The 14,978-nt window shown below is 35.4% G+C and overlaps 1 protein-coding gene across 5 annotated transcripts in view; it reads left to right on the top strand.

Annotated features, from left to right (window-relative positions):
* The window catches only part of RBM26 (RNA binding motif protein 26), a 50,456-nt gene extending 44,124 nt beyond the window's left edge, over positions 1 to 6,332 (top strand). For all 5 annotated transcript variants that reach the window (XM_056486257.1, XM_056486274.1, XM_056486289.1 and 2 more), the window contains 2 exons: positions 1,441 to 1,554; positions 4,872 to 6,332. In XM_056486257.1, coding sequence (XP_056342232.1) covers positions 1,441 to 1,554; positions 4,872 to 4,961 — 204 coding nt within the window. In that variant the 3' untranslated portion in view covers positions 4,962 to 6,332. The remainder of the gene's footprint in view (positions 1 to 1,440; positions 1,555 to 4,871) is intronic.
* Positions 6,333 to 14,978: the final 8,646 nt, after the last annotated feature.

Here is a 14,978-nt window from a genome sequence, read left to right as displayed (position 1 = left end):
GTTTATTTAAGAAATACTCTTTAGTGTGGAGAGAAAGTGCTGCTTCCCTAAAAAAGTCACCTAGAACAATAATCTGTTTTTTTGAACTACCCAGAAATGTGTTTATTTCTCCCAGATGGAGTATGATTCACTGCAAGGATCAGGATTCATGATCGTTGTTTGAGATGTCCAGGTTCTAGTGATCATTAAAACATTTAATTGTCAGCTTTGTGTTTGTTTAGACTTTGCGTCTAATTTCATCATCTTTTGTAAATGAAGATTTTATGAAAACTATGTTCAGTCAAATCTAGAAAAAATTTTATTTTCTTTAAGTTATTCTTAAATATTAAATATATTTCCATTGCAATGTCTTTGTTTACAACTAAAGCATTAAGACTGGCAATTTGAGAAGCTGTAGAAGGTAATCATGAAAAACCTCTGTGAGGCAAATTATGAAGTAAATGCAGCTAATACTTTACCATCTTAAATGAAAATAGGCCTAGACTTTATCATCATATATGTTCTAGCCTAGAAGGAACAGGAAGATTCCCTATTGCAAAATGTTGCATTTTTATGTAGTAGTAATTTCTTCCAAAGATTACAAGTTATTTCTGGACCTAAATGTCACATATAAGTACTTCTAAAAATTCTAGTTGTGTGACATTGTGATGAGACCATGGACAAAAAGCTCCTGAGCTGCATTTTAATAAGCACAGAATCTTTTAAATTTATCATAAATTTATATGTACAGATTTAAAATTTATACCTGGGGACTTTAATATCACACAATTCATGTTCAGATGTCATTGAACATGTAATTGTTTCTACATTTCACATTATGCTGTACTTTCAGATTGTACTATAAATCTTTTGTGACCATGACGGTTATTTCGGAATGTTGCTAACGCTGATTTATGCTCATTCATGTTACTTTAATTTGAACATACTATTTCCAAAGCAGCCACTTAATGTAGCTGCTGCTTAGAAAGACATGAATATCCCATAAGTTAAAAATTTTTACATTCCAATTACAACAGCTTTACGGGAAGTGGAACGTTTTCCAGTAGATTAAATTGTAATCACAAAGTGGCTTTATTTCAGTTGTTTGGTTGTTGGGTTATTTAAAATATGTTAAATAATTTGTGGGATGTCTTAGTTCTTCCAGTAAGTTATGCATTAACAGTTTTGTGTCTGTCTTTGAAAGGTGAGAAACTCTGCAAAATAATACTAAAAAACAGGAAGGTGTTGGTTCAGTATGTTACCCACATTACCAAGTGATTTATGGTTTTCCAAGCTTATTTTCTTCTGAATGTATTTTCATAATTTTCCTCAAAGGATGTGTGAATTCCATGTGCAGGGAATGAAGTTGTTTCATTTAATCTAGTAGCAGTATGGATGTGTTGCAACTTAGACTTTCCTTTGTAAAGTCATGTGTAACTGAGATAGTTAAACTTGTTTCAGGCTGCAATTCATGGAGCTCGTTTCAAAGGACAAGAGCTAAAGTTGGCATGGAACAAGCCTGCTGCTAGTATGTCAGCTGTTGAAACAGAAGAAGCTGAACCTGATGAAGAAGAAGTAAGCTTGCTTTGTCTTTATTTTTTAGTCTATTTTTTCTTTTTTTAAGTTTAAATAATACAGATTTTTTCAAAAAGAAAATCTGTTGGTGGATTCATACTTGTATTTTTTAATCTAACTCATACTTTGATGTCAGAAAGTAGATTTCTGTATATTTCTTAGGGTTTAAGGTTTTGAAAGTCTAGATACTTTGCTTTTCCTTGCAGAAATATTTCATTTCTCACATAACAAAAAAAATTAGAGGATGTATCTAGAAAATAGAAGGCACAAGTTTGAATTTGCATGTGAGAGAGAGAGGATTTTTATCCAAAACATGGGTTTGTGCCATCTGCTTTTGGCTTTCTTAGAGGATCATATTTCACACTGTAATTTTCCTTTATAGATACAGCTCAGAGGATACAGGTGAAGGAAGAATTCAGAGCATTTTCTGACTTAATTCAGACATCTGAAGTACCCTTGCTGAGTGTTAGTCTTCATCCATGGTCCACGAGAGATACTAAAGCCTTGTCCAAATAATCCTGATTGGTTAATGTAGGAATAGTGGGGCAATATGTATTAATGCAATCTGATTCATTACGCTCAAAATACCTATACTTGTGAATTCAGAAAGATAAATATCACCTGGGGATAAAGTTAAGCAATCTTTTTCCAAATCTACTTACTGTCAGTTAACTGTATCCACATAATTGGCATAGAAAATTGAAGTGCACCTTGACTTACTCGATGGCAATATTTTGTCTGCATCTTCTTCCTCTGGCATTTTGGCGGATCTACCACAGGAGCAGCTTCACAAGTTTGTTTTGATACAACCAAATTTGGTTAGTTTTCTTACACTTGGTGGAATTCACTTTCAGTCTTTTTCTTGAAGAAAGCCACTTTGTGTGTTGCCTTTCTGTCTCCAAAAATGCTAATTTGTTTTTTTGTGTGCCAGTTGAAGATAGAGAGATATTTGTGCATTCTAATTTACTGAGTGCTACTTTTCCTCATGTACACAAACCTCAAGTATTGTCAGATGTCATGAGCTGTGAGTGAGGTGAGAGACTATGTTACGCAATCTTCAGAGCATCTTAGGTATTTTGTCACATCTCCTTCAGGGAAATATTGCCTAGGAAGTTCAACAGCAGTGTGTTGATGCAAGGAGTCTGCAAAGGAGACTTTTTGTGCAATGAAGGGCATACAGGGATATGCAAACATCTCAGCAGAGGAAAGGAAGGAAAGTAAAGATTCGTTGGTAGGTGAAGTGAACTAGAGAGGGATCTGCCTTTTAACTGCCTTAGCTAATTATTCCTGTGGAAAATACCTAGGAGTTGAACTTGGATCAAAACCCTTAGCTGTTCATTGATGTTATCTGCTAGCTACTTACTTAATTTGTTTTTCTAGCAGCTGTTGTAAACGGATGAAAAAGGTTTCCTTCATTATTCCATATCCATGCTGCCATGTTAGTTCAGCTGAGTACTATGCTAGAGAAGGTAGCAGGCTTAAGACTTGAATGAAACTGAGTACTTTGTCTCGAAAAAAAGAAAAAAAAAAAGAAGCTATGTAATTAAGCCAAGTGAGATTCTTAATAACGAAACAGGGTTCCCAGTCCATTTATGAAAATAAGAGGATAGTCTTTTGGACTTGAGTGCTTGAGAAAATCCTTGGTGAGTAGCCAGCTAGTTACAAAAGCATCTGGTCTTCCTAGATGCCTTATGTTCTACACCTGGGTGCCTGACAAAAGAGTTGACTCTGCTGAGTCAACAACTGAACCCTAGGAAGGGTATAAAATGTGTAAGTAGAGATAAGCTTTTAATCATCAGGGGTTTGCAGTTCAGGGACCTCTTGAGTCAGAGGTGTGGTGTCTTTGTAGTTGAAAGGACTTGACATGTATTTATAGTATTAATTTATCTGATTTCTTTGGAATCTGTGTAATGTCTTGTAACAGGGAATGCTGCTGTTCAACTGTGTCTACCCTGAATAAGAACTGTTCTATTAGATCTGCCACCTACATGTTCTCTCTTCACTTTCTTTAAGATACCTAATATACAGGGATACTGTCATACTTCTCTCAGGTATTTTCTCTCCCTATAGTTGTTCCCGTGTATGGAAGCTTGGCTTTCTGATCACCTCTACTATCCCTCAGTCTTGTGCTCTGTAGAGTTCTGCACTCTGCACTGCTCAGGACTCCTCCTCTTGGACTGTTGCGCTGTTGTATTTTAGCTCACTGAACATCACGGAATACCAGGAAAGAATCTAAGTCCTCAGAAAACGTCTGTGTTTTAGTCAGGGTCAGTCTACACAGGCATACAGATGGGTCAGATGTCAACCTGGGTCAGCATGTCAGGTGTGAGCATGGGTCAGAGCTCCTTTTGAAGCTGTGCTTCCTGTATGCAAGAGTAATGAAGACAGTAGTTTCTCCCTCTTGTAAAAGAGCCTGCTGGAAGGAGAGAAGGCTTAGTTCTAGGCTTTCTTTAGCCTAGAGTCTCTTCTCTTTCAGAAGACTTTTTAGTTTTGCAAATCAATATTCACACTTCCTGCTGAATTTGGAAATACTGTAGCAAAAAACCTACAATTCTTTAGACACAAAGAATAAGCAAGAAAGAACACAGCTGCTATATAAAAGCTGGGTAGTTTTGCTAGGAAAAGTCATACTTGCATTTTAGTCCTTTCTTTAGCTATGTTTATCAAAAAATTCTCAAGACAGGGTGGTTTATATACACCCCTGTGCCTATATGTAGATAGAAATTAAAGCAACTTATATTTAAAGGCTTTGAAGTCTTACTATGTTGTTATGGAACACAATTGAAAATACAGAGTTTGTCTGAATTTCTCTTAATACCTGTTGCCCTGCCTCAATTGTTTAAATTTTTATATTGATTTCAATCTTGATTAAGCTGTCAAAATAAAAAAATTCCCAGATTGAATGTTTTTGATACTGTGGAACAGGTGGATTAAGCTCTTGGATGAAAACAGACATAGATACTGTGGACATGCAAAAAACTATTACTTTTCAGTATAGCATATTAAGTTTGATGGGAACATAGCAGCTTGGACATGAATGGTATTGCTGAAGAATCAGAAAAGCTGTTTAAGGATGAGGTGCATGTGTCATGGTCATCTTGAAGTCTGTTGAAAAGAAAAAAGTTTTATTTGCCATTTAGTAATATATGTCTGTAAGACATACACATCCAGTGTACTTTCCTGAAAACATTAATGTTTGCCTGTTCAAACCAAATTGGTTGTTTTTTTTATTAAAGTGGAAGTGCAAGAGATCTGTATTTTCGCTTTTGTTTTTTAATGTTTTCTGATACAACAGTTACCACATTTTTCTCTTGAAGTTTCAGGAAGAATCTTTGGTGGATGACTCACTGCTTCAAGATGATGATGAAGAGGAAGAGGAGAATGAATCTCGTTCATGGAGAAGATGATTCAACTGATCAACGACAATGCTAGAACTGCACCTGTGTTGCATTAGTATTACCTAATGTACTTCTGCATCTTTGTATTAAAAGGGGTTTTGTGATGAAGTTGGATTCAGATATAGATTAAAAAGCAGCTGGTCAGTTATACATTTTGAGAGATTGATGTTTGAGTTACATTTCAGTAAATGATTGCTAAAGACATCATACTAGGAACATATGCAATGTTTTTATTACATAGTTCTACAGAAAGTTACAGAATTCTTTGGGTTCTTTGTAATTTACTGAATTGGTCAAACACAAACGACCAAAAGTTGTTATAACATAGATAATTTTTGTTCTATTCCAGATACGGAATGAAAATTTGCATTTAAAATCTTTGTGAATGTTTTCAGAAATGAATAGATAACAGTACTAAACTGAAGTCTCTAAAGTTATGTATTCATAATATTGCATAGTAGTATGCTTAGGCTTTACTATGTACTAGCCTTTTGTTGGATTTGTGTACGTATTTTACCTATGGGTTTTAATGATAAAGTGTATGACTGCTTTGCATATAAGTCCTTATGACTTTAAGATGTTAAAAAAATAAAGAAATGGAATGGTCTTAAAAAAAAAAAAAAGAAAAAGAAAAAAAAAGCAATAACCAAAAAAGCTAAGGCAATGGTCCTTCATGATGAAAAAAAAAAAAAAAAAAAGAAAAAAAAAAAAAGAGAAAAGACCATTCCAAATGGCAACCCCCACCCCCATGTTCACAAAAGGAGCTTGAATCACTATCACTTACAGTAAAATAATACTGAATATTCTCAATCGTGTTTTATCTACATTAACACATGGTGTACTCTGCATAAATATTTCTCAGTATTCTGAATTTAAAGTGGTGCGAGTCAAATCTTAAATAGAATAATACACCAACGATAAGGAATTTTTTAATATCTCTGCACTGTGCAACTCTAGAAGAATGATTGATGCCACAAAAATAACATGCAGTGCTGAAAAACAATTTAGAAAAATTTGAGGAGAAACTGAATAGTTAGTAGATAATATTCTAAAAATTTGAGTACACAACTAAAGCATTTTTTATATTCCCATGTCTTTATGATTCCATTTTTTCATTTCAAAAGTAACACTTGGAAAATCCTAAATTCATACTGTAGCACATATTCACCATTCAAAAATGCATGAAATGCTAGTGTACTCCACAGAAAATATTCATTGGCTCTTTCTAGCAAGTCTTTCTCATATTTGAGGTCTGAAGTTGCTTCTTAGAAAGGGGAACTACCTACTCCTTTGCAGTAAAAGTCCTCTCAGAAATACTTGTTTTTATTCCTATTTAGTAGCATTTTGCTGGACTGGATTCAAAAGGAAACTTATTAAGTATTGAAGTCTTGGGTTGTTTTTTCTTTTTTTTTTTTTTTTTTTCTTTTTTTTTTTTTTGTTCTGAAGGGAGTGGACGGGCTGTTGTTTTGATTTGATATTTTCTTTCCCCTCCATTAATTCATTAATTAGTGCATCATAAAACCAGTCTTATTTATCAGATAGGTGGATATGAGCGTTTACTGCCATTCACTTAAGTGTTGGACTTGATGATCCTTGTGGGTCCCTTCCAACTTGGAATATTCTATGATTTTATGATAGTACTTCAGTTAAAAGGGTTTTTTCTTCAGTCCATGTTTTTGTCTTTTGCAGGAAAAAGGGGGAGAACTGGTATAAGTCATATCCCTGTCCTTTTTTTTTTATCTTTTTCAAGTCCAAAGTAAGAATGGAGGAAAGTAGAAGTAGTAGCATTCTATTGAGAAGAGCTCCAGCTGTAGAATTTTTGTTTATGCTTTTCAGTTATTTGAAGGGATTTTAGGAACTAGATCCTGGTTTGGGGTCTTTTTTTGTTGAGCTTTTGGTTTGGTTTGGTTTTCCCTTCTGTCCTGACATGTATGCATATCTTGTTGCAAAAAACATGCACTTAAATTTTTGTACAGTCCTAGTTTCACATTGAAATGTCACAATTGACTGCCATGCTTGTTACACTAAATTCTAAGTTTTGCCATAAGGAACTGTGTTTGGGAAATGGATTTCCTTTTACACTGAACTTCAGGCAAAATAAAGTGTTTTAAGAACCTTTTTATCCAGTGCTCCGAATTAGCTGTTCTGATTGGTGCCTAATTAGTCCATGAGGTGGAGATTTTTTGTGTATTGTCTTACAGAAAAGGTACAGCACAGGAAAACACTGTCCATGCTCCATAAAGTGTGTGGCATGCTTTGCTGCTGCTCAAACCTGCCTTTTCACTGCAGTCACTCCGTACAAGCTAATGGCAACTATAGGTGTAGTTTTTTACATGGATGCTTCTTACAAATCATCTGAAATTGCTGTGTCATATAATTTGAAAACTTTGGTTCCAAGTTTGCCTGCTTGTTTTGAATTCAGCCTGGTAATCCATCTATCCTGGGTTCATTTAATTGAAACTTTGCACCCTGGTCTACTGGTAAGGGGAGGAAACCTTTTAAAATCCTTTTTGTCAGCTTCCTTCTGCAAACTTCCTACTGTATTTTATTCCCTGCTGTTACCTTGTGACATTCTGAATGATTGAAAAACATCTGGATCAGAATGGCTTGGTTTATTTTCATTTTAAAACCAACCCCAAAACCAATCTTGTTGGTTTTATGTCATTCAACATAAGAAAACGGTGTCCCATTTGCAGTCTGAATGGATTCTATACAGATTTCTGTCATTATCAAATTATTTTCTTAATTTGATTTTTTTGTTGGCTTGCTCTGTCTTGCTTGTCTAGCTCAGCTCTTCCCTCCATAATTTTGCTACTACCTTAGCCCATGCTTGTCACTTCAGTTCAGTCAGAACCTTATTAACATAGCTTGCAGTGAAATCTTTGGTCACCTGGAGCAGCATCCTCGTTTCAATCAGCAAACCAAACATCCTGCTGACTTGGTTTTCCTCAAGAAAGCTTTTCAAAATTTCCATGGAATAAAAGGTAATATTTAAGAAGGTATTTTATTTTCCACTTGGATGCTAAAGGGCTTGAGTAAGATGTGAGCTGACAAGCAGTTCAATGGCAGTATTGTTTAAAACTACATTTGGTTGAACTACAAAACATTTGAAGTAAAGAGAATCAGTAATTCAGACTATATTACAATCTCTCCAAAATATAAATTAACAAGAATATCTCTGAAGCAGTGCCTATGGCCAATAGTATTAGTATTTTTCCTTAAGGCCAGTCATATACTACAGTTCTACAAAGTAATATAAAGGGATAGAGACCTTCAATGAAACGCCTCATTTACTCTAATTCAATTTTGATATCTTTATGTATGCAACTAATGAAGATATAATCAGATTTAGTCCTGTATTTTATTGCAACTAGGACAGTAAGTTAAAATGAAGAAATTAAGATTAGAGTAACTGGAACAGATAACAGAAATTTGAGGGGTTTCTGGGAAAGCAAGTGAAATATGAAAACATTTTGTTGTTGTTCATCATACGTCTTTATTGTTCTGAGTGGAGCTGTATCGTGCTGTATTGATGTTATACATGGTTGCTTTCAAATGAACCTGTTGAGTCAGACAAAGTAAACGTTCTTGATCAAGATAAAAAAGCTTCATCTTTCTCAAATGAGCCAATATAGCTGTAAACTTATTCTTGGGGAAGATGAACCTTAAGTTTTGGTGTAAAGAGATCAGCATAGACCTTTATAAATGCACTAGTGTGCTTGTTACACAAGTACCTAAATACTGTAGTCTTATAATTATTTTTTATTTAAATATGCCTCTGCATGTTTTATTCTGAACTATGTTTTAACTTCGAGAACATCAAAAACACTTGCAACAAAAATACTTTAGTGATTTCAATCTTTGATTTCTCTTGAGATCTAGTAAGAACTATAATGTGAAGGATTTCAAGAACATACCACATATACTGCCCATACTATCTGTTTTTCCTAATAGATAATTATTTTTAAAATCCTTCTGTATGTGTTAGTGCTAAAACTTACCTGAATGATTGTATAGTTCTTGGTTCAAAAATTAACATTTTTTTCTTCTTCTTGCAGTAAGCTTGTAATCCTGAGACCAGTTGATGTCTTTGACAATCATCTCGTCTGACCCTGTGGTATATTGTAGTAATTCTTATATAATAGTTTAAATTCTTGAATTCCAAATCCTTCCTGCTTTGTTAGCAGAACAGACTAATTCAGTTTCTCACCTCTCTCTGCCAAAGACTGGAATATCATACTTAGCAAATCTGGCTGGTCTAGTTGATGAACTGGATTTTAACGTTTCCCTATCAGAAAATGAAAGAAAAAGTTTGAAACCTACACTGTTCGAAATTCATTTTTCTGAAAAACATCTGCAGTAAACCTGTTTCCTTTTGACCTCGTGGATAAAGAGTGGGTAGAATAGTCTTTTTCCTCTTTTACACGGTTTTCTTTTTCTGCATTGCAGATGCACATACATTTTTTGATAGTAATTTGATGGGTAAAAATTTTATTTAAAAATCAGATCTTTTAATATCATCTAGCATATACTCTTTGCAAAGAAAAGTAATTGTGTTAGAGTTCCTCCTGACAAGCTGTGAAGATTAGTGGAAATTAGAAATGTTTACAGGCCTCAGAGCTTTGACAGTGCAGATGTTTTTTTCCCAGTTGCTGAAGAACGACTTCTGTTTCTTAAACTAAGTATTCTTTTTAAATGCAAAAGGAAAAGAAACACTGGCTTCTCAAAAATGTTTTTGTGGTAGTCTGCAGCCAGACAGGATATGTCCCATCTCTAAGGCATATGAACTCTTCTATAACCAATAATTTGCTCTCTAGGGAAATGATAAAAGTTTCTTAGGTTTAAAATGTCATAATTTATTCTTTGTCTTGCACAAATTTTGTGCCATAAAGACATTTGTGCCAAAGAGAAAACAAAAGACTTCACAAAAATGTGTGTTGATGATCTGTGCATGTGAAAATCTGTATCCTTTTGCTAAAGTAAGGTGCATGTTGCTAATGCATGTATGGTGTAGCTGAGATCTGCTGAAGGCCAGAAATGCCTTCAGGGTAAAACCCCCCATTTCTATAGAGCTTCCCAGTTCTGCAGAACTCTTCTGCATAAAAGCCAAGAGAAGTGTCCTTTCCATTAAAGTACCTTGTTTTAACATGAAGAAATGTTCCTCCTTTCATTTGCAAGCTGTCCTTTCTCTGCTTAAAAAAAAAAAACGAACACAAAACCAACACACTTCTGATTTCGTGTGTGGTTTTTTTTTCTTTTTTTCTCTCGAGATAAAGCCTTGTATTTTCTCTTTCGGCTGCTAGAGGGCACTATGGCTACACAAGTGAAACACAAAAGCTAGGAAATGCTCCCATTTTAACACTTCAGTGATATTTTTCCTGTTTCAGTTCTCATGCTAATATTTGCATTTCTTGCAAAAACCTGTATACATCTCTACTATGTCAGCAGAAATTCTGTTTGTCTGAACTGAAACAAAGTATCTCTCTGGATTTAGGTACCAATGATAAAACATGACTCCAGGTGTTTAAATCTGAATAAAACAGAAGAATGTTTCTGTGTTGCAAGAGGCATGTATCTGTTGCCTTTTCTGCTCTGGGAGTTGAATTAGGTTTGATAGATTACACTTGAACTTACAGAAAACTTTGAGTAGTTTCATCCTGTTTGTCAAAGCTTTTGTAAGAATTAATCTTCTGAAAATGTGCTCTGGAATAGACAAAGCTAGAACTTTTTGCTGGAAAGTGGAGGTGGAAAGAAATGGCACACAACATTGGGTTTTCATACAAACAACAAAAGAAATCACCAGGCTAACATAGTTTGAATAAATTTCACCACTGCTGCCAGTTATATTTGCTTTATGGTAGACTCATCCTAAATACATCAAATAATTACTACTGTAGCTCCACCAACTGGTGCACTGCAATTACACAAAACAATTTTTCAGCTATGATGTGGGATACTTTCTCATCCTTGTACACTCATTCACTGTCTCTTACTGTCTTGCTTGGGTGCACCAGGAAGCTGCTGGCCCATGCATTGGAACACTGAGATTGCAGTGGAGCAGTTGGAGCTCTGAAAGTGCAATGCCCATGTACACAAATCATACATAGGTGAACACCATGCAGGACATGTATGTGACGTGTTCTGTGTTGTTTTCTGTCCCCTTTCAGTCAATTAGTGCAATGCCAAAAATTGCTGAGGCACCACGGATTTCATTACACTCCTTGTAATTCACAAAATCAGCTTTGAGGAGATTATTATATGCTCTCTTTTTTTCTTGAAGGGGGCTGCTGTATCAACACCTGTGGATAAGCATCACAAAATGCTGCAAGGAGTCAGTATCTTTGAATTCACCTAAAGATGGAAACCGTACCAGAAGTGTGAGAAGAGGAATTCTGGTTGTAAAAATTACTTGGTTTTATTTATCATGATTATTTTTTTGCATTCAGATCTGATGGATTATTAACATTTATCCACTGCTGCTCTCAGAGAGGTATTAGGTAATGTTTAAAATTATACATTCCCTGTGTGGTTCTACCCATTAAATAGGAATTCAAAGAGTATTTTAATACAGTTTTTAATTATATTTTTCTGTCTACTTTCTCTGTGGTAATACTTTGCCTTAGAAAACAGAGAAGAGTGTTTGAATACTATTTATTTATTTGCACTGTCATACAATCTTTTTCATTAGTGCTGTTTTCAAAACTCTCCTATTGGTTGTACCATCCTTCACATATTAGGCAAAAAAAAAAATGTTGTGTAAGGTTAAGTAAAATTAGAATTTTTGTCAAGAACACAAAAATAGAAATATCCAGTAAGCAGCAAGTGAGCAGGCTTAGAAAACTTTCCTGAAGCATGGAATTTTGTAAAGATCTTCAGAAAGGTGGACTTCCTATACCTGAGTAATTGAAATCTTGACCATCTTTCAAACAAATTCTTATACTGATGGCAAACATTACCTGTTCATACTTGAAAACTTTGTTTACATGCATTGTTTTAGTAGCAAAATGGACGTGGAAATGGAATCATAACTACTTATGTACTTAAACACATTTTAAATGGGTTAATCTTTTTATAGAAAGATTAAAAATCTGATTTTGCAGCCACATCCAAGAGTACATAGTATATTCAGTATCTGTGGGGTAGTCTGTCTACTTCTAAAATACTAATTCAATAATTGGTGAATATTTCTTTCCAATATTCAGAAACTTGGACTCTGGTGGTCCTACAGACTACTTCTGTCAGATTTTTTTCCTTGTTTTGTTTTTTGTTGGCTTTGTTGGTGTTTTTCTTTGTTCATTTTTTGTTGTTTGATTTAGTTTCAGGTTGGGGGAGAGGGGGTGCTTGTGGTTTTGTTTGAGGTTTTTTTTCAGTTTTCCAATTTCATCATTTACTTTACAAAACTACCTCTTCTTGCTTAGGATTTGTACTTCTTTATTCCCAGAAGCAACATCCTGTGTATTGTGTATTTAGATGTACTATGTGGTATAGCCAAATTTATCTTTGACAGTATTCTGTTACTGAAGAATGTGAGATTAAAGAGCTAAAAGGAATAGCTGTAGCCTTTATGGTGGGATAAGCAAAGTGTTGGTCACCAGACTTATTGCCTGACCTGAATTACAAAGTAAGTTTTCTATTAGAAATAATGTAAGGATATTGGCAGTACAACAGAATGGTATATAGTGCTTTTTGCTGTCAATATATAATGAAAAATTAAGGAATGTAAGTCATATTAGGCCTTGTTAGGCTTCAATAGGTTAGTGCTCTCCGTATGTGCAGTTTTGTATTGGTGAATTCCCACAATATTGTTTGCATGTCTTGATTAAATTTATATTCTAATAACTTGAATATTAAAATAATTTAAAATATATTTATTTCTTCAGTTTCTGTGTTGAACTGTCTCCAAATGTCATTTCAAGTGAATTTAAAGTGAGTACTGTATCTTTTCTATCCTTGTTTTCTGTAATTCTTTACTAAAAGTACTGAGATCTTTACTGTTAACTGGCTCTTCTCTGCAAATCTGCTGTGTATTGAATTTTTTGAAGACAGTTTACAAGGAAAACGCAGAATAAATATAGAATAAGTTACTGAAATAGGAATCTGAAATAACTAAAAGATTAGCCAGGAGAATTCACTTCACTACCATTTTTAAGGCAGCAGTATATCATGCTACAATACTATCTGTAGATAAGCTTTTGTTAAAGTTTTAAAGTAATTTGAGTAGGTAATTACTAGTGTGTTAGTAGTCTAAGGCAAGATTGATGGCACCTTGATTGGCTGTAGCAGTTACTAAAGTTCACATTTTATGACCTCCTTAAAAATATTAATTTAGAAACTTATGAATTACTCTCTGGAGTCACCCTGAATTAACAAATACTGAGCTAGTTTTTAGCATTTGAATCTTTCTGTGAAATAATTTCTGCCCACTGTTGAGCTTTATAGTGTTTTTCAAGAATTCATTTTCTAGATAAAGCAGCATTAACTCTTTGATGGCCAGAACTAAGTTGTGAAAAATGTTCTCATAAATAGTCTTGTTCCATGACAGCATCAGAGAGGGCCCTGGCTGGTCACTTCTGCCCATCCTCTGTGCTTGACACAGCAGGTATTTGAGTGGTAATGTAGTAATTGAGGAACTGGGCTATGCTTAAAAAATGGGATACTACACATGAATTGCGTCCCTAATCTACCAGATGACTAAAAAGATGTTACTGGTGGGGCATGCTGGGACAGGAGTGAGGAGGTGACATCAGTAGACCTCTTAATCCCATGATTCTGTTCCAAGCCATGCTACATTCACTGAAAAAACCGACAGCACTGTGCTCTCCTTGGTTGCATATGTTTGGCTTCAGCTCTTGGTTTGTTCTCTTCCCCTGATACACAGGAACCATTTAAAAAAAAACCTTTAATGAGCAAAATGTGGAAGCTGAAGTGTTTCCACAGAAGTTCAGAAGAGCAGTTGAGAACAGAAGCCTTACACTTTGCAGAGGACTCAGGACAAGCACAGAACATGCTGTGCTTCAGCCGTGACCCATTAAATTGAAAGCTGCATGGCCCTGCATTTTGAGCTGACTCTCTGGACCTATTTGCATTCTTAATAGCCTCACAGACAGAGACTTTGCTGTAGAATCTCTGGCTCCTTTTGACATATCCCTCAGTGGTTCTGATGGGGGAAAGGCAGTCTCAGATCAGTCAAAGATCACCTCCAGAAGAGGTGAGAAACCTTGAAAGATTTTTGTCTGACTTCTAGGACCTTCATTTAGCTTATTGTGAGAATGGTAGCTTTGTGTCATATGTTAGTGCAGTGCTAATGCAGCAGCAGCAGCAGGGTTTCCTCCTCTACTCACCATTATGCAGCAGAGCCACTGTGCTTGCACTTGGACTTCTAGAACTCAGTTTTGCCAGCAGGGTGAAGGCTAGGTTGGAGCAGGAAGAGACCATTTTCTCTAACGGATCTGTGTAGCAAAGCCAGACCATTGGCAGGGAACAAAGGCAATTCTGATAGCATTTAGGGACCTTAGTCAGAGAACCCAGCAGGTGGGGAGAAAAGAGAGTAAGTGTAGGGATGTACCATGCACTGTAGGACTTGAAATTAGGTTAGATGGTAGAAAGGCTGGCTTTGCTTAAATTTGTTGGGTGTTGGTGAAATAAACTACCAGTATTAAAATTCTTAAGAGAAGGTGCTGAGGCAGATGGAAGCTGAAGTTTCAAGTTCTTGGCCAAACAGTTGTTTATGTGCAGGTTTCCTTTCCTTCAGTCTAGCCTCTCTGCCACGCCTGTGGGTAGCCTAGTTTGTTGCAGACAAGACATGCTGTAAAAGATTTGGGAAATACTACTAAATCCAGAGAATAGGGCCAGGAAATACTGATTCTGCCTAGTATTTTCACAGAGGCTTCCATCTGGAGCTTTAGAGTATCATCCAGGATACCTAGAGAAGCCTAACTTTAGTGATTACTTCTGCATGACTTAGTGATTGCAGAATTCAGTGTTCCTTGTTATGAATTCCTGTGGGGTATGTTGTGCCAACACTCA

This window comes from Oenanthe melanoleuca, chromosome 1 (assembly GCF_029582105.1).
Source record: "Oenanthe melanoleuca isolate GR-GAL-2019-014 chromosome 1, OMel1.0, whole genome shotgun sequence".
In the NCBI taxonomy this organism is placed as follows: Eukaryota; Metazoa; Chordata; class Aves; order Passeriformes; family Muscicapidae; genus Oenanthe; species Oenanthe melanoleuca.
This window is presented reverse-complemented; position numbering and strand designations above follow the sequence as displayed.